Consider the following 18,531-nt stretch of genomic DNA (forward strand, 5'->3'; position numbering starts at 1 on the left):
GCTGTGCCTGGGCGCGGTATCCAGCTCGCAAAAGAATCACCAATTCGGGTTCAGACGAACCAACCAACGACGCACTAAAAAGTCGTTATATCCGCCCTACAAGGATTCTCGTGCAGGGCCTTTTGCTCCACGAGAGGGTCAAAACGCCCCGTTGACGGTGCGTCGTGCAGATTAGCGACCCTGTAAGGATTCCTCCTCGAGTGATCATCGGCTGACTAGTGGAATCCTTCCCGAGGTTTAGAGAGTGTTGAGAGGTTCTGAGGAGGTGTATTTTAAGATTAAGGCCTGAGGCTGGGACCCTGAGCTACAGACAGGCAGTTTAATCTGACCAACGCCCAACCTACCTTGTGCGGCATGACCAGGGTCGCTCCGTTCGGCTTCTTTAGCCGGTTGTTTCTTCCTTTCACTGTCATGATGTATACTCGCGTACAATGTCCCTGATGGTGCTTTCAACGTCGCCTCTGCGATATTCCCCCAGCAAGGCCACATCGGCTGCATCAGGTTCATACACGACCGTCTCCCGCCCAGCAAACATGGAAGAACGCGGCAGCAGAGGATGATCCTCATTCGATGCCTCAATCTTGATGTCGCTCCCCGCCGCCTTGAAGAACGTCCCCCAGAACTCGGCCATCGTCCAATTCTCGTCGCCCAAGAGTATCGCCCGCCCGCTCACAGCCACCGCATTCTCCAACGCCCCAGCGACAGCTGCAGCAAGCGAGGTTGTCGACATGATGTTTGAGCCCCAACGCGGCGCAAATGGGGGAATGTCGAGCTTACCCTGCGCGTAGTTGACGAGCGCTTCGAGTATAGGCACGCGCATGCCTGGGACCTTGCCCACTATCATGGGTGCATCCAGGCTGCAAGCGTGAAAGGTTGAAGATGCGAGAGCTGTGACTCCATCTGCGGCCTGCTTTCTCGAACGGACGTAAGCTGCCGCCTCGACCTGCTCTGGAGCAACGTGATGGGTGTAACTGCCGATATTCACAAAGATTTGGACTCCAGCGTCTCTTGCTAGGCGTGCAAAGGCTGGAACAGCCTCGCCGTTGGTGTGGAGGTAGTATTTGTCTGCCTCGGCTTGCTTCTCGGGAGGGATGTGTCGGCCATCAGTGCCAGCGGAAAAGACGATTGCTTCGAGTGCTCCAAGGGTTTCTCGGCTAAAATCTTGCTCTAGATTGAGATAGTCCCCCTGGAGATATGGTAGCTCTGCAAGTGCGGGTACATCGAGTGGCGGGGAGGGCTTGCGGCCGGTGATGGTGACTTGGTGGTCGAGGGATCGCAGGTGTAGAGCGGTCGTGCCGCCGATCATGCCAGTACCGCCAACAATGAGAACCTTCATGGCGAGGAGTGACGATGCACAGATTTTTCAAGTTATTCGCCAGCCTCAAAGTCCAGAGTTGGGAGTTCGGTGGGCAAATTTATAACTAGTCTATAACGACGTTACCTATGTGATTGGCATAACGTTATTGGCGGAGTTGCGGACCGATAAACGCGCCATCTTACAAGTGTCACTTCAATCAGTGGCGGCACCGGGCAGATCAAGGGTCAATTTTGATCGTAAGGAGGATCGAGAGCCTCGCATGGGTAGGAGTCAGAGAAATGCAGATATGTTATGCCGAAGCCCTAGCTCAGTTTCGGCACTCTCTGGGGATGAGAGAAACATAATGCTGAGTCTAGTAGGCATGAGAGTTTTCATTGTAATAACCCTTTCCACGATTACGGTGTCTCTGGCATAATTTTAAGGCTTCCATTTTATCGAAAATGTGTTGTTTGTTCCTGTGTCTAAGAACACGGGGTGTAAGCAACATCAACAGAGCAGAGTACATGCTATTTCACCAAGCGTGATTTATCCTGAAGCCTATGAGTTGTAGGACGCCCCCCACGTCTCCCACGACCAAGAATCAGCCTGCATGATTGCATGAGGCCGCGGTTTCTGCAACCAATCAGATACAAAAGCCCATCTCACTCTCTTTCAAACGCGTGCGCGATTTTTCTTCATCTTCCAACTACTCGATCGTGGCACCCCCAGAAGAGCGCCAGGCTAGCCATGGCTTCAACCACACATGTCAACCGTTCCAAGATAGGAGCTGCAGATCTTTGTGATGAGTGTTTACTTGTGCTGTTGGACGATTCCGTCGAAGAATTCTACGAGGGAAAAATCGTAAAAGTATTCGGGGAACCTACACCTTGTTCAAAAGCACAGCAACACTTGATAGTTTGAGAACGGATCTCTCAAAATATTGCAAAGATCTAGACATCAAACAGTCATCATGGGTCACCAGGGGCTGGACACTGCAAGAAGACCTCATGTCGCTCCGGACCTTGTTTTTCGGAACTAGCATGTGTCATTTTTCTTGCAACGGATTTGACGGGGCAGAGAATGGGTATCAGTCATCGGCCCTTGCTTCTTTCGTCACAGCTCGGGACATCATGAGTTGGAGTTTGAAGCCGCAGGGGCGCCTTTCTCACGCTCAAAGAGGGGAGCTGCACGACCGATGGGGGGATACTGGTTCAATGACGAAGAGGAAATGGACTTACAGAGAAGATATTTTACCTGCGATATCAGGCCTCGCTAAGCAGTACGCTGCTCTTACCAACGAAGTCTATCTCGCGGGTCTCTGGGAAAACACCCTACACTACGACCTCCTTTGGATAATCAGGATCCCCGATGCTGGAGACTTGGAGAACACTCTACAACGAATTCGACACCAGAGGCCATACATCGCTCCGTCTTGGAGTTGGTCATCACAACAGAAGCGGTTTGAAAGGTTGGAAGGCAGAAATTACAACGCAAGTGAGAGGTCTGGTTTTGTAACCCTATCCGATCCGTCCCTTCCTTCCCACTCACGACCCGAATTCATTTTGGAGGAAATCAACATGGACTTGTGGGGGAAGAATCCTTTTGGGCGGCTGAAAGGTGGCTTCATCAAGGTTTCTGGCAAGGTGGCTCCTTTTCCTTCAGACGTGCTGATGAAGCCCCGTGGTTATAAGGGTCGTCTGGCACTGGGATACTTTGCAAACAATTACGGAACGTGCTACTTGGATTGGTCCTCGGAAGTCAGCACAGTTCAGCAACCGGGGAGGATGCGACTGCTGCTGCTGTTGAGCTGCTGCGCTGCCACGATTAACTGGAATCCGTTGATATGGTACGCGAACCCGGAAGAGAACCACAAGGAGATGCACAGCGCTTTTGTTGAGCGCAATCCCCTGTGTCGTACTATTTGGAAAGACTACGTCGACAGTGAAAACTGCGAGTGTTGCAAGCATGAAGACCTGCCGAGGAATGCATGGGGGATTGTTATCCATCCTGCAGAGGAGCCTGGGTCTTTCTGCCGAGTTGGGTGTTTCACGTTGCTTGCTTACAGTGGAGGAGAAGATCTCTTCAAGAATGTCGCCAACCAAACAATTAAGCTTGTTTGAGGATGTGAGATGGAGAATGTGTTCATGTTAGATCTGGACCTACCGGCTCTTCAACAGACCGGATGACGACGCTGTGGGTTCATGATCCACCCGCTACTCATCTCCGGGCTGGTAAACTCTGTTTCTTGGTTCCAGTAGGCAACGTTAGTGTGCGCACGAGGAAAGGGGGAGAGAGAAGCTTAATATTTGAGTTAGCGCGACATGCGAGGTGGCGGGTGCCCCCCCACGAGCAGTGTCTGCAATTCAATGGAAATCGTTTCAACATGTTATCGCAACACTATACACAGGCCAGCTGTTGGTTATCAACGAAGCGGGATTGCTTACATGGGAAATGATGAGCGGGCCGAGACCCTATATCACAAAGCCACACCCAGGGTAATACGCCCGCTGACATTAGTAAGTGACGGAATACTATTGTTGAATTAGTTGTTCTCGTCTCTTCTCTCGTGTACACCACGCCAAACGGAATACCGAATAAGGCTATCTTGTCTCTCCCGAGTACCTTGTTTATCTTGTCTCAGCGCCATCATGTCGCTGATCCCACAACAGGTCTGATCGTCCCGCTCCTCCCACCACCATAGCCATTCACTCAGGGCGAACCCTGGATGTGGACCATGCCGTGTAACGCAGGAGATTCATTGGAGGTAGCGTTATCCAACTGGTGAGGGGTTCCAGGTTGGTGCCGTACGCGTGGAGGCTCACAGCCCTGCCCAACGTCATCTCCGGACCGGAGGATTTCCCTCTGCTCCCTTGATAGACCGGCATCGAACCGGGATTTCCCACACGAAACCTAATGCCATGACGAGCTTAATCAACACCTGATCTCACTCCCGAGCGCCCCCTCGCGTCGTGGTTGGTAGACTGAGGCCTCCAGCTGGAGGCTGTGCCCCCCCGAGCGTCAATCGCTAGCCAAGAAGTGGCTAGCCTTGTTTCCCCCGTCGGTGAATCGAGCAAGGGTCAAATCAAGCTTTGCTTGGCATTTTTTTTAGCATGCATCTGACAAGTCCTCTCCTCATTAACCACATCAGGATCGTCACCGAGGAGCCGGAAGGTCTGGGAAATAAATTGCTCACCCAAAAGGAAGAGCATCACGTAAAAAGTTCCTCTCCCCTGTTTTCCTTCTCTCAGTACCTTTGCTACCTCTGTATTGCTTCTCGAACTGAAGTCTCTGTACCAGCTGCCTCCTCTCGCCCATCATGTGGATGCCGCCCATTAACTTTTTGACGCTGCATTGTGATGCTACCCACTTCTCACACGAGGTATCTTGCATTCATGACTGATGACGGATTTGCCTAGATGCGTACATCATCTTGATGTCTTTGCTTGCCATTCCCATTCTCTACCCTTACGGTAATCTCACGGCTATTGATTCCTTCTTTTTCGGCGCCAGCTCGTCGACAGAGTCTGGCCTGAATACGTACGTATCTTGTCCACCTCTGCTTCTTTTGCTCACCGCTCTTCGTCTTTGCAGGGTCGACGTAAAGGAGCTCAAGACTTACCAGCAACTCTACGTCTACTTTATTCCTATGCTTACGAACCTCGGCTTTGTCAACATTATTGTCGTCATCATACGCCTGCACTGGTTTAGGAGCCACCTTAAGCGCATTGGTGAGCGATCCTCCAAGCATGGCTGCGGCGCTTCGTATCAAGTTACGAGTGAACGAGGGGGCTGACATTGTGACGTGACTAGCTCCCCAGCTCCACCCTCGCCGACAGCGCGGTGGCTCTGAATTTGACCCCGAAGACATTCCCGATACGTCAACGATAGAGGCCCCTGACACAGCTGGCAAGCTTCCAGTTGCGGTAGCAAGCGGTAACGATGCCAGGGCAACGAGCGAAAACCCTGGTCAAGCTCCAGTGATAAACCCGGATAGTGCAAGACCAATCGCGCGCACAACCACCATCAGCTTTGACCCTTCTACCGAGAAGCATAAAGACGACACCACCCTCTACATCCCATCGCCGAGAGACCGTGAGCGCGGTAAGGCCTCTCGAACCCTGATGGGTAGCGTAACTATTATTGACGGACCAAGGACACCCCATTGTTGAAGAGACCAGAAAAGCGAGGGTTGATGTCGATAGCGATGATGGTATGGCTCTCTCACTTTCTTGTTCTGTATTATGGCTAATCCTCTCTTCGGTAGAAGCCATCAATGACAACAATGGTATAGCCCTTGCCCAAGAGAAGCAGCACAAGCTAACAGACCCTAGAAAACCAGCTTAAGCCAGTGTCCAGCTCGACCTCCAAGAACGGGGGCCCGAGTCTGCGCCTTCGCCGCCGATTCAGTGACCGCGACGGTCTCCAGATCACCGCAGCTCGTTCCATGGATCGTGTCGCTGATGTCGCTGCGTCCATCCTGCTTCTTGGTTCCGAGACCAAGCCTCGACCTCGACCTCCGACTCCCGCCCCCCAGAAGCAGCCAGCCTTGAACGACACGCCGTTCCTCTCGCGCCAGGCCACTATTGGCCGCAATTCGCAGTTCCGCAACTTGACGTCCCATGACTTGGAGGTGCTAGGTGGTATTGAGTATCGCAGTCTGAAGCTCCTGGTCAAGATCGTGACAAGTGAGTAAAATATGAATCTCCCAGCGAAGACGTCCTATCTGCTCACCAACCGTAAGCTTTCTTCTTTGGCATGCATCTGTTCGGCGTCATCTGCCTGGTGGGGTGGATCCATATGGCGAACCCCAAGTACAAGGACTACCTGGAGTCAATTGCGCAGGACAAGAACTGGTGGTAAGTCCTCCCGTCTGAATCGAAACTCGGAAGCACTTGGTTGAGATGGAAGCTTTGTACAGGGCCATTTATTCCGCCCAGACAATGGTGGACAACCTAGGCTTGACACTCACGCCTGACTCGATGATATCGTTCCGCGATGCCAAATTCCCCATGATTCTGATGAGCTTCCTCGCCTTTGCTGGCAATACGCTATACCCAGTCTTCCTCCGCCTGGTCATTTGGACCATGGCCAAGCTCATCCCCAAGCATTCTCCTACCCAGGAGCCCCTTGCGTTTCTGCTCAACCACCCGCGTAGATGCTATACCTTGCTCTTCCCGAGTCAACCAACCTGGATCCTCTTCGCCATCATCTTTGCCCTCAACTTTGTCGACGTCCTGCTCATCATCCTTCTTGACCTTCACAACCCTGAAGTCGCGTCCTTGCCTCTCGACGCGCGCATTCCGGCTGCCATCTTCCAGGCCGCTTCGGCGCGTCATACCGGTACTGCCACCTTCAACTTGGCCAACGTCGACCCAGCTGTGCAACTCAGCCTGCTAATTATGATGTACATCGCCATCTTTCCCATCGCTCTCAGTATTCGCTCTTCCAACACTTATGAGGAGAAGTCACTCGGGCTCTGGAAGGATGAAGAATCACCGAATGAGGAAAATGGCAAGTCATATTTGGTGACACATATGAAGAACCAGCTTGGCTTCGATTTGTGGTATATCTTCTTGGGCACCTTTTGCATAATCATTGCCGAATCTGACAGGGTTGCCAATGTTGATGAACCGGTAAGAAGACAGCATACTCTTGACGAATTAACGCATCTAATCGTGGCTAGGCCTTCTCTGTCTTTTCGATTCTCTTCGAGGTGACTTCTGCATAGTAAGTGACCTCATCGCCAACTCTTGGCGGACTCTGACTCATAAATATTAGCGGCAACGTTGGCCTGAGTCTCGGCTACCCAACCGCCACCACTTCTCTCTCAGGCCAGTTTGGAACCTTTAGCAAGGTCGTGATATGCCTGATGATGATCCGAGGCCGCCACCGAGGCCTTCCATACGCCCTTGACCGAGCCATCATGTTACCCGATGGGCAGGTTTTGGAAGACCCTCCCAAATCATCTTGATTCCGTTATCTGTTAGTCTTTCAGCTAGATTGGTTAGAGAGATTGCTGCGCAAGGTCTTTTCCGCAGCTATGAACATTTATTACACGGGGACCTTGAATTAGGGCTCTATTCCCCTTTAGTTGAAATGACTTCGGGGTGATACACTGGAGTGCCAGGTACGCAGATAGTAAAAGCATCGCTGGCATTATTAACTGCAGTGCATGTTTCTTTCTCCACCAAGTAGATTACTTCCATCTCTCTATGGAAGAGAAGATATAGCCAAAAGCAGTGGACACTCTCGAAGTGTTGGCATCAATCTCGAAGTACTAGTGTAGTGCTGCGACCACCGCTGACTCTAGAGGCTCCCAGCATCTCCAAATTTGACTGCTCTAACCTCGTTAGTTAGACAGAAAGAAGAAACGAAAAAAAAAAAAAAGGAAAATAGTAAAAAATAAACCAATCAGTGAGTCACACAACAGTCACCCAGTCAGTAATACGGGAGCGATGACTCGGTGGCGACGCGGAAATGACTGCGGTATACCTGATCCGGCCTTTGAGGGATTTCTTGGCGTGTCCCGCCTCGTGTAACCAACAACCACAGTAAATCAGGCAAGGCGAGCTTCAACGGTCAGGGATCTTGTCACAAACTGTGGGAATGCCAAGGCCAGCCGGGAAGCCAGATGTGCAATAGTGCCAAGCAAAAGACATGACAAGCATCCAAATTGCCATTCATCGATCAGATTTCACATGCAACACTTTCCGGGGTAGCGTGTGTAGCGACAGGTCCGGAATTGTCCCTCGTCGGATCATCCAATTAGACACTGCAACGAAAATCTCTCATAGTGAGAGTCATCTGACTTGGTTGTGTCGGACACACCACACCGCATGTCCCGGTGCTTTTAAGATCGGGGTTCTAGCTTTGCCATTCTCTCCCTCCTCCATGTCACTCCCTGCCCGCTGGTTCCTTTTCCGGGCATGAATCTAGTCCCTAATTTGGCTACGAGGGCCGTTGATGATCAGCGCCGCAACCCACCCAAGGTCGCCATCATACTGGCTATCCTTGTGTCTATCCTGATACTGCTCGCACCCATCATTTTTGGCGCCAGGGGTGTCAGACGCTTCTTTTCACATCGAACCATGCACGAATCCCCTGAGAGGAATCTGTGTCTCACCCCAGAGGCACTAAACTTGATGCCAGTGAAGAAGTATCGTGGCACCAAGACCGATTCTTCAAGAACGGGCGGGAATTACCCCCCAGGGCAAGCGGACAGTCTACAGAGCTGCTCCATCTGCACCGAAGACTTTGGAAGGGGCGTAGAGTTCCGTCCACTGCCTTGTGGTCATAGATTCCATCCTGCCTGTATCGATCCATGGCTATTACAGCGCTCTTTGACTTGCCCTCTCTGGTGCATTCCCTGGACATCTATCATCGAGCAATGACTTACTCTTTATAGTCGCCTCAACGTCGCAACCGGCCTCATCGCTACCACCCGTCCCGAACCACCCGCTGAGCCTCGCCGAGTCCTCTTTCTCACTGACCTATGGGCGCATCGGCGCCCAAGACTAAGAGTTAAGTTCCCACTTCACACCGCGCCAATATGCAGCCTAATGGATCGATAGGTTGCCCAAGAGCTGCCACCCTTCCAGGCCATCCCGAGCACCCAGTCCATGGGGCCAGGCACCGCGATCCAGCCACGACCCTTTCGCGCGGGGCTTCCGTCGATTTCCGAGGTTTTAAATCAGATGGGACCTGCGAGATAGTACACAGTGGAAAGCGAAACTTGGTGGAGTGGATTATTGGGAGAGGGCTGGTCATGGGAGATTTGGGGACCAGAAAACTGGAAGGCATAGTCCTTTTTGAGCCGGGCAAGACAAAGGCACTGCCAACTTTAGCATCCAAAAGGGGGAAAGGAAGGCGTGAAAATTTCTTTGAAAACAAAAGTATCTCCATAGCTAATGAAAAGGTCATTTTGAGCGGCCTCTTAGGCCTTGGCCTCATGTGTTCATGTCAGCACGGTCGAGACGTTCACCCAGTTTCTGGTTCCCTTGATGCTTTATGTCTTTACTATGGTCAACAGACACCAGGGTTTCACTTTGTGGGAACTAGTCTTTTTCATTTATACCACTGGCTTGGTCCTGCAGGGGCTTGCGGCCATCACTGAGCATGGCTGGGAGTTGCCTTCCCGAAGCGTATGGCCGTTCCTAGATGCGAGCTTCTTTTTCATCTTTGGCATACACTTTGTTGCCAGAATATACGATCTTGGATAGGGCACTCTTGATGAAGGTTACGGCATTCATGTCCTCTGCGTTTCTGCTCCAATTCTTCGCTCATGGGTTGCGTTTAACATCATGCCCGATAACCTCGTCTTTATTTGTCTCCATGCCGTCATGAAAGACTTCACGCTACTCACCCTTTTAGCCTTCCGGTGTTTTACTGGTGTCTTATTGGCCCCAAAAGGACTACGGGTCAACTCGAGGACGAGAAAACGCCTAGGTAGCTCACCGTGATCGTATTGGAAAGTCTGCTAACTTTCACTATCCTAGGTCCTATTCCCATGGTAGCATTTGCTTTCCTTGGAAACACGTTCTTCTTGACGATCCTAGTGGCTATATTAATAAACACTTCTGATTGAATCGTGGCCAACGAGAGCGCCGAGATCAGATTTCACAGAACACTTTTGATCATTTAGAGCGTCAAAAGTAACCCCATCTTTTCCTACCCTCCCCCGCCGAATCTTCTCGCATTCATCACGCCTCTCCCACTCGAATTCGTTTTTTTCAGCCGACGCTTTCATGCCACCGACATCTTCCACATATGCGTTCTCAATGCTCTGATGGTACTTCTCATCAGCATACTTGAGCGAAGAATCCAGGTTTCGCGGCCTCGAAACAAAAAGTCGTGGTTTAGGTGGCACTTTACTGGCTTTTCGCCTAATGGAGATGTCCAAGGTGTGTTCAAGACGAATCCACGTTTTACATGTTCGATAAGATCAATCAACTCGACCTCTTAGATGATAATCTAGTTTTGGAGGCTGATGTTGTGACCACGTCCCAGGCAGAGGTATCATAGGCGAGATTACAGAGAGCGACAATGAGAGATGAGTGATCGAATACCGCTACTAGCTGTTATCACTTTGGTCCTGATGGCCTGATCCAAAAGAGTTGGGTACTGCTTGGTACTTACAGGGAAAAAGCCCTCCAATTGAGGAAACACATTAACGTTATCAATAGGAACACTAAGGACTGCGTGTATACAATAGTCAGAAAGGCAGTGCCTATATATATCACGCGGATCTGACATGCATCTCGTTAAACAAACCAACACGTAGGTAAGCTGAGATTATTACTATTCATGGTTATTATGACACGTCTCAAGGAGGGCGTAAGCTGATACTATTAACTCTCTCATTTGCGGATTTACCCACTCAAGCTCCGATTCGCGTCTTGGTGTAAGCCGAAGTCCGTGTTTCTACGTCACACTCGGCGTTGATCCGCCGCCCGGTAATCCGAGTTACCAGTTCCACCGCTGATGCTGAGTGAGTTGATCAGCAAAGTAGCAATGCCTACGGATCATACAGCTTATCAACTAGACCGGAAAGAGAAAGTGATTCGAATTGTTTATGCACTGCGGACTTGGCAGCTGACACGGAGTTATCGGCACATATCCGATCCGAAACAAGCGCGGAACATCGCTTGTCAATGTGTTGTTGTGACAGTTGAGATGCAAGTGTGACGCTGTTGTAAGACCTAAAGTGAGGGTATAAATAATATGATGCCCCCGTTCCACATGTCAATTACTTACCAGCCAGCTTATTTCACGTGTCAACCTCAGCCGCCTCGTAATTCATTCAAAATGTCTAACCAAGGATACCTCGATCAGCCTGACCTGCATGTCCGGGCACCATGGCGTTCAGCACTCTTGACCTTCCCCGGAAACCTCAAGGGAGCTCTGAAAGCAGCACACGAGGATCCCTCAAAGACTCTGTTTGGTGTTGGACAAGGCATTCCAAGCCCTTTTGTGACCAAGGTCCATTATCTGAGCTAATGCAAGATACGCTCCAGTTGCTGACAGTGTGGCTAGGTAATTGCCTCCACAAGGCCCGACTTTATCTGGCTTGATGTCGAGCATGGCATGTACGACCGACTTGCCCTTCACGAGTATGAAATCCTGGCTGCACACGAAGACTTCTTCTAACCCGTCTTAGTTGCATCCATGCAGTCCAACATCACTCAGAGGGAAAGACCATGGCCATTGTCCGAGTGCCCAAGCACGACGAGGTCAGTCTGACAACGGCTCTCGATGCAGGCGCATCGGGTATCGTGATACCTTGCTGCGAAAGTGCAGAAGAGGTCGAAAAGATCATCAAAACTATATATTACCGTGAGTTAATACCATTGGGCAGAACGGGAAGAATATTCGCGCAATACTGACATCTAACAGCACCCGTTGGCCGACGCTCTTTCAGTCCCTGGGTTTTTACCCCCGGCATCTCCGATACCTCTCTATACGAGGAGGATTCATTCAACATGAAGACTGCGAACCGCCACATTGCCGTGATTGCACAGATTGAAAGCGTGAAGGGTGTCAAGAACGCCCGTGAGATTGCTGCTGTCGAAGGCGTATCAGCCATGCTGTTTGGACCTGGCGATTTCTCGGCAGACGCCGGTATCCCACTGAAGGTGGGCGGCGAGCCTCATCCTACGTTGGCTGCTGCTATGGGGGAGTGGGCAGCTGCTGGACGAGAGAATGGCATACCTCTTGTTGGGTGAGTTTAATTGCATGGTGCTTGATATTGTTGTTAATCTGCTTTTAGTGCTGCCATGGGCCCTGGCATGGTGCCGAGCTTGATAGAGCAGGGATTTCGAGCTATTGTTGTATCAATGGATGTTTGGGGTCTCGCCAACATGATCCACGGCCAGGTTGAACAGGGGAGAAAGGACGCTCAAGAGTTAGGCAAGCCGTCTGAGAAGGAGCAAAGCAACGGGGTTGACGGTGAGAGCAAATAGAATGATGGAAACCCATCTCTAACACGGCATGGAATTTACCATTCGGTCACCAAATAGATATTAGGTTTGTATCATCGCTTAAGCATATCCGCAATGTCTATCTCGATGAGACTAGAAATACCCCGTCTATCAAGGCCAAACTGGTACCTCACTTCTCTAGCTAGAGAATGCCGCAATCACGTTTAAAATCATCCAGCCACTGCGGACTGTCCGCCGCTGTTTGATTCCAAGGATCGTCACTAAGTGGCATCAGAACGGAACGTATGGACGATGAAAAGAATTAGGACTCACTCATTAAACAACAAGCAACGAGCTTGATGCCTCAGTTCCTCGTCAGATGGAACGTGGCAGTTGGGGTTGTTGGGTGACATTGTTGCCGTCACCCATCTCGCGAGCTCGCGCTTCAACCATCGGTGGTGGTTCGAGTCGTTCAAGATAAAGATGCCCGTCTTTAACCAGGCAGGTCGGAGACTTGAGTCGCCCTCGCTCGGTCCCGTCCCTGGTGTACCAGGGCTTTCCCCAGACCCGGTAGAAACGGGCCACTCACTGGTTGGAGCCGCCGGTAGAGGTGATTTGGCGCTTCTCAGTGATGTTTGCGGTGCAGTTGAATGACCTAGCCAGGGTTCAACAAGGTCTGTTGAGCTGGTTTGGCCGCTCGGGAGACCATGGTCCATACCAGTGTCCATATTGTTCAAGCCCAACAAGCCGGTGTTTGCCCAGTTCCTCGGCCCCATATCGTTCGAAAGTAGATCAAGTACCTGACGGTCATTCGTCATCCAAGTCGGTAGAGAGCTTGAACCACTCTGAGGAACGCTGCTCCACAAGTCATCCTTCAAAAGCAGGTTTGCCCGTCGACGAAAGTCATGAAGCCAGTCGGTTGACTTGCTAATCAGCGTAACCAACCAGTTTGCCACAAAGTCTGGGGTTGATCCCATGTCATCTTCCATGAGCGTGATGATCCTGCAGGCTTCTTTCTGTAGCTCGTGGTCTTGCACAACTAGCACCCCAGCAGCGCGCTTCGCATGGACAAATGCATGCAAGTGGGACTCAAGCGGACATGTCTCGAACAGTGCATTTTTGCCTTTGATCTTCATGACGGATAACCTACTCTCGGCCCGTGAGCGTATAGGTCCGAAACGGGCTTGTTGAGTGATATCAAGCGAGGACAGAATGAGGTCTCTGAGCCACGAGAAGCCACCGTGCATATCCGGATTCTCTTCAGGGAACATGACTTCAGATGCAAAGATAATGCGGCATGCCTCTAGTTGCAGCCTTTTGTTGTTGGGCATGTCTCCTGTCGAGTCGTAATGGCTCTGTATAAAGTACGCCAGCTCGATGGTCAGCAACTCGTACGCACTCCGCGGAGAGTCTGGTGGTTTTCCACTCGCTTCAAAGGGAAACGGTGTTCCCCTTTCAAAGTCGATCAAATCTAGCGTTATTTGTTAGTGCTGCTCCTTGATCACCCCCAAGGTGATACTCACAAGGTGGCATAGCGTTTTCCAGTGTCTCAAGGATCAGTTCGTCAAACCCCCAGTTCCCAGACCAGTCTGCCATGGTGCAACCCAGTTTGAAATGATTCGACAGATGATCAACTCGGTCCAGCCAAGTCTCCAACTCTGCCTTGCAGAACCCGCATCGGGATTTAATCTCTGGCTTCTCGGCCTTCCACAGCTTCAGAGATAGGTCGATCAGTCCGGCGTTGTGGACTAATCTTAGGTGCTGTTTGAGATGATCTTTTCTACTGAAAGACCGTTCCTGACAGGCTGCGGGATTGTGAGTGGCGAGGTGAGTTTCGCTGGGATCAACTTCGCCGCAGAACACGCAGTACGTCTGATCGTTTTCTGGATTCACGGCAGTAGGTCCATGAGGAGAACAGACCCATCGTTCAAGTGGTAAGTGTAGCGAGTTCTCGTGTCGTTGCCAGTCATACTTTGTTCGGAAGGTCTCAGTACAAAAGGTGCATTGGAAGGCGTGTCGAGGGATGGCCAGAGATGTCTTTTGTGTTCGTCTCTTGCGGTATGAACGACCTCGGCTGAGAGATGAGGATGCACTTATCGAACCCTTGGAGGATCGGGAGTCGGTCGAGGCACTGGAGGTGGCAAAGCTACTCGCTGAAGATGCATGACGTCGTCTGTGAGTCGACCCTTCATCGCTGGAGCCAGTGTGTCTCCGAGTCACTGAGAGTAGGAGTTAGAATGGTTATAACAATATGCTCGTTGATACTTACATGAGGGCAATGCGTCTCTGGAAGCCATCGCCCGGGCAATAGCAGAAGCGGCAGCAGGTTCATTCTCAGGAGGTGAATCGACCCATCGCTGCAGAGGATCCATATTCCGATAAGAAGTATTGCTTCGAGGTATTGGCGTTCCAGCTCTTCTTGATGTTTGGGCTGACCCAGATCGACCCCTCGAGGATGCACGAGCACTTCCATCTGCTGCTCGACGCCTCCGGGCGTTGGCCAGCCAGTTGGTTACTTGGGTCCGGCTCAAGCCGGTTTGGCACTGTAGCATAGTTTTTTCCTCCTCACTGGGGTAAGGGTGCTCGCTGTGCTCAGAAAACCATCGTTTGAGGACGCGGGCTGATTCTCGGGTGAAGCGATGGCCAATCTTGGGTGGGAGGGAAGGGTTTCTTGGCGATGCGATTGCGTCGGCGACAGCGGCGCTGGATCCGGATTTTGCGGAGTCAACAGAGAGGTTGTGAAGATGTCCTGTCTTCGATGGACCAGAGCTAGCTTGTCCTACCTCGTCATTGGGTACAGAATCATTGTGTAGATGTTGATCGAAGACATCGGCGATGTTATCTTCGGAAGCGGAATGGGCCAGAGAAGCGGACCACAGCTCTTCTATTGAGGTGTTGAAGAAGTCCGGGTGCGGCTGCTGGAAAGACGAATCATGATCACCAAATCCTCCTTCGCCAAGTGGAAAGGTCAAAGCATCAAGATCCATCAAAGCACCAGGATCAAGATGCAGGTCTGAGGCCAAGGATTCGTCGCCGGGATCGGCGGCAAGGGTTCGGTGATGCACATTAGCCATGCCGACGCCGGAGGAGGAGTCGGGGGTCATCCAAGAACTAGCAAGGATAATTCAGAAGGCAGACAAAGGATTAAAGATGGTCTAGAAGCTGTATAGAAGAACTTGGAAGCCGTGGATGTCGTATCAGCGGGTGAGTTGTCGAGTTCAAGATGGCTCACCACGAGGCACCCCCCACTTGAGATTGGATGCGCTCCATTTTTGTCAATGTCATTCACGCCTTGTGACGCTAACCGAGGACGGATTGGAGATGGCATCACCTGGACTAGCGTTGAGGCTAGGATGGATTGAGTCAGTCACGATAAGAGCTTGGAGGATTGTATCAAGAGAATGAAAGCAATAACATTGCGAGCATAGAAATGAGTCAATGAGCCTCCTATCCACGATATCACTACCTCTCAAGCTGCCTCGTTCAACCCAAACTGGTTAAGAGGTGAATTGTAAAACCTCAGCGTGATAGCATCCTTGGCAACACGCTCTAACTCTCTCATTCCGGCATCAATCGCTTGCAGCGTTTCCGGCTTCAGAGCCAGGTCTCTGTTGGTAAGTTTGGCCTTGTCATCCCACTCCCCAATCTTTTGAAGCACATCCTTGCGCCACTACAAGAAACTCTCAGTCAGTACACGAAACTTCAACCGAGAGGGTCACATGCCTGGTAGCTCATGTTTGCCATTCGGCCTCGTGTCATCTTTGACCAGCCCTGCAGCTGATCGATCTCGGAGGCAATTTCATTGAATGGAAATTTGAAGCGGAGCTGCTGTGTCCTTCCCAAGCCATTCATGATGGGGTCGTGACAAATGTCGGACCACTGGCGTGAGAAATCGTTGAACACACTGACATATACACGGAGAGTGATGGCGGCTTGTGATGCGACCTAGAATTAGATATGTCAGCCAAGATCAAGTCGGATGCTGACAAAAGCCTCACTGTTCGCTTAAGATCGCCCAAGCTGTAGTTCCCAAGGCGCTTCCCCTCTCCGCTCCTTTTGTCAGCCATCTCCAGGAAAGGGTTGATCATGTACGTAGTCATGGCGTCGATGGCGGCGACAGCTGCCTTGAAGAAGCGACACAGAGTCATAACTTGGCCCTTGATGTGAGCAATCAGCTCGGCAGACCGAATGAGAATAGTCTCGATCTCCTCCTATGACAGCATCTGGTTAGTTTCTGGGTCCCGTCAGGCAAGATGTAGATGTGCCTACCAGACTCATCTTGTTGTTCTGGGCAAGCTCGCCCAATTCCGCAATGACCTCTGTGATTCGGGATAGCTGCTCACCGATCTTATCATGCGTCTCGCTGTAAAGCTCGTGAGACTGGAAAAGATACTTCTGCTTCGTTGCCAAACGACACTTTGCTGAATCCAGGACGGCCTGTGCTTGGACAGATTTGGTGTCAGTTCTGGAGATGATTGATCGTAGATCTTGACTCGTGCCCATTACAGGCCCCTGTTGGGATTGATCATCAGTACCTGGTCATTATTGGAATGCTTGTGTCCCGATAACTATCACTTACACCTCCTATACCAGACCCCGGCAGGGCCCTGCCGATGGCTGCTAGCTTTTGAACAGAGAGGTATGTCGCCTTGTAGGAAAGCTGCAGAGAGTACACATTTATTCCCGTATAGACGCCTCCAGGCCCTAATAGGTTAGCAATCTGCATTCTGCAGTCAGCTTGTGCCCTTACTGTCTTAGTCGCAACTCACGTTGATCGCGTTATCAAGTGCCGAGAGTAGCTGCTGGCTAGGCTCTTCACGTGTCGCAAGATACTGAAAAGAATTCTTTGCTTCAGACAGCATTTGTTTGGCAAAAGAAAGACTCTCGGATGACCGCATGTCACCGCCGTTCACCACCGCGTTGATGAGCTCAAAGTAGACCATGTTCCTCTTGACTTCGGCGTAGGCAGGGTCGGTGTAGAGAAGTTGCCTTCTTCGCACATATTCACTCTGTACGCCTCGTCTGTCAGGCAAGAGGTTCTGGCTGTAGGATTCGAGAAGTTGGCCAAAAGAGGTAGAGGCAAAATCAGCCAACTCTCTTACGACCTGCTGGCCCAGAATATCGCTTCTAGCAAAGAACATTAGCCCATGAAAGGGAAGTATCGACAGACGCCTTACCCCGGTGGGCAGATATCAGCCGCCTTCCTGAAAGCCGCAAAGGCAGAGCCGACTTGCTTCCCAAATATCTCGGTCGCAGTTCTCTGTGCCTCCGAAGTGTTCGTCTGAGAATTGAATCTGAATTGGTCCATCGCAGCGTCCCACTCTTCATTCTTCATCCTCGACTGCATCTGAAGGCAGCCCGCATGAAAGGCTGTGGTGTGGTTCAACCACCTCTCCAAAGCCTCATCAATCTCTTTAATGTTGGAATACGCCCCTTCGATATACTTCTTGAGCTCATCGACTCTGGACTTGAGCATTCTGCCGGCCAATTCGGGATCTACCGCTTCGGCGTTAGAATTATCAAACTTCTTGTGAATGGTGCTCAGTCACTTACCCTCCATAAACCTCACAACGTCCTCGGCCTGCCATCATATCAGCGCTTTGCATCTCTCAGTAGTAACTGCACGTCCATCATACCATAAAATCGAAGTTCATGGTGCCATGCCTAACACCAAGCATGTTTTCGTGAAATAACATGATCGCTCGATCACCGAGCTCGCCGCACCGGTCCAAGTTACTGGCAAGCTGCTCTTTACTATCTCATAGTTAGTGCTGGCCCCAAAAGATTCGATCAAGAGACTGACGTCAAACTCTCGAACTTGCCGACCGGCTGGTTAGGCCTGTAGCCGTGCGTCATGTCGCACCTTGCAGCAGCGAAACAAGCTGCAATCGACTGTATCAGAACCGGCATCGGATGGAGAAGCTCTTCCCAGTTATGCTGGTGGATGATCGAGTGTTTGACTTGATCATTGATTTCCCTAAGCCTGTTTTCGTCGGCATTGTCGTTCTCGAACTGGGCCTGGAGCGCCTTTGTAAGCTGCTGTTCGACATTCATGGCGATGGCCTGAAGTTGATGAAAGGAAATGTTAGAAACTTGAAAAGAGGGGTTGTTTGGCACCACTGAGTGCGATTCTTCCTCATATTATATTGCTCCCCCCATCACCACCGTCATTTCTCTCCTGAGACACGGCGTAGGGCTAGTTGAAGGCTTTTCCTCCAGCTTGGGCCTCCGGTTCAGATAGTTGGACTCTTTCAGCTCGTGCCGTACTCCATGGCCAGGTCTAGGCCATCTACTATTGTAAAATCAAGTTAATCTCAC

At 51.0% G+C, this 18,531-nt stretch overlaps 5 protein-coding genes across 5 annotated transcripts; 3 read left to right on the forward strand and 2 right to left on the reverse strand.

Moving 5' to 3' along the window:
* Nucleotides 1–409: 409 nt before the first annotated feature.
* MRS44_002325 (uncharacterized protein) lies at nucleotides 410–1,336 on the reverse strand (the record flags this gene model as incomplete). Its single annotated transcript, XM_065622775.1, has 1 exon — nucleotides 410–1,336. The coding sequence occupies one exon, from the start codon at nucleotides 1,334–1,336 to the stop codon at nucleotides 410–412; it is 927 nt and encodes a 308-aa protein (XP_065478847.1).
* A 1,091-nt stretch (nucleotides 1,337–2,427) lies between these two features.
* Nucleotides 2,428–3,417, forward strand: MRS44_002326 (uncharacterized protein; the record flags this gene model as incomplete). Its single annotated transcript, XM_046277477.2, has 1 exon — nucleotides 2,428–3,417. One exon carries the CDS (start codon nucleotides 2,428–2,430, stop codon nucleotides 3,415–3,417), a length of 990 nt encoding a protein of 329 aa, XP_046126900.2.
* A 1,196-nt stretch (nucleotides 3,418–4,613) lies between these two features.
* On the forward strand, nucleotides 4,614–7,268 carry MRS44_002327 (uncharacterized protein; the record flags this gene model as incomplete). Its single annotated transcript, XM_065622776.1, has 10 exons — nucleotides 4,614–4,650; nucleotides 4,714–4,834; nucleotides 4,889–5,025; nucleotides 5,108–5,398; nucleotides 5,451–5,507; nucleotides 5,629–5,982; nucleotides 6,039–6,153; nucleotides 6,216–6,930; nucleotides 6,981–7,024; nucleotides 7,076–7,268. 10 exons carry the CDS (start codon nucleotides 4,614–4,616, stop codon nucleotides 7,266–7,268), a joined length of 2,064 nt encoding a protein of 687 aa, XP_065478848.1.
* Nucleotides 7,269–11,101: 3,833 nt separating this feature from the next.
* MRS44_002328 (uncharacterized protein) lies at nucleotides 11,102–12,255 on the forward strand (the record flags this gene model as incomplete). Its single annotated transcript, XM_046281623.2, has 5 exons — nucleotides 11,102–11,275; nucleotides 11,330–11,406; nucleotides 11,454–11,629; nucleotides 11,690–12,014; nucleotides 12,063–12,255. 5 exons carry the CDS (start codon nucleotides 11,102–11,104, stop codon nucleotides 12,253–12,255), a joined length of 945 nt encoding a protein of 314 aa, XP_046126903.1.
* A 287-nt stretch (nucleotides 12,256–12,542) lies between these two features.
* MRS44_002329 (uncharacterized protein) lies at nucleotides 12,543–18,267 on the reverse strand (the record flags this gene model as incomplete). The annotated part of the gene is made up of 13 exons (XM_046282540.2): nucleotides 12,543–13,684; nucleotides 13,737–14,432; nucleotides 14,483–15,324; nucleotides 15,732–15,883; nucleotides 16,123–16,158; nucleotides 16,212–16,424; nucleotides 16,483–16,725; nucleotides 16,793–16,933; nucleotides 16,983–17,340; nucleotides 17,391–17,709; nucleotides 17,767–17,794; nucleotides 17,850–17,967; nucleotides 18,017–18,267. 13 exons carry the CDS (start codon nucleotides 18,265–18,267, stop codon nucleotides 12,543–12,545), a joined length of 4,539 nt encoding a protein of 1,512 aa, XP_046126905.2.
* Nucleotides 18,268–18,531: the final 264 nt, after the last annotated feature.

Source organism: Fusarium solani (genome assembly GCF_023522795.1).
Source record: "Fusarium solani strain SB1 chromosome Unknown bctg00000001, whole genome shotgun sequence".
In the NCBI taxonomy this organism is placed as follows: domain Eukaryota; kingdom Fungi; phylum Ascomycota; class Sordariomycetes; order Hypocreales; family Nectriaceae; genus Fusarium; species Fusarium solani.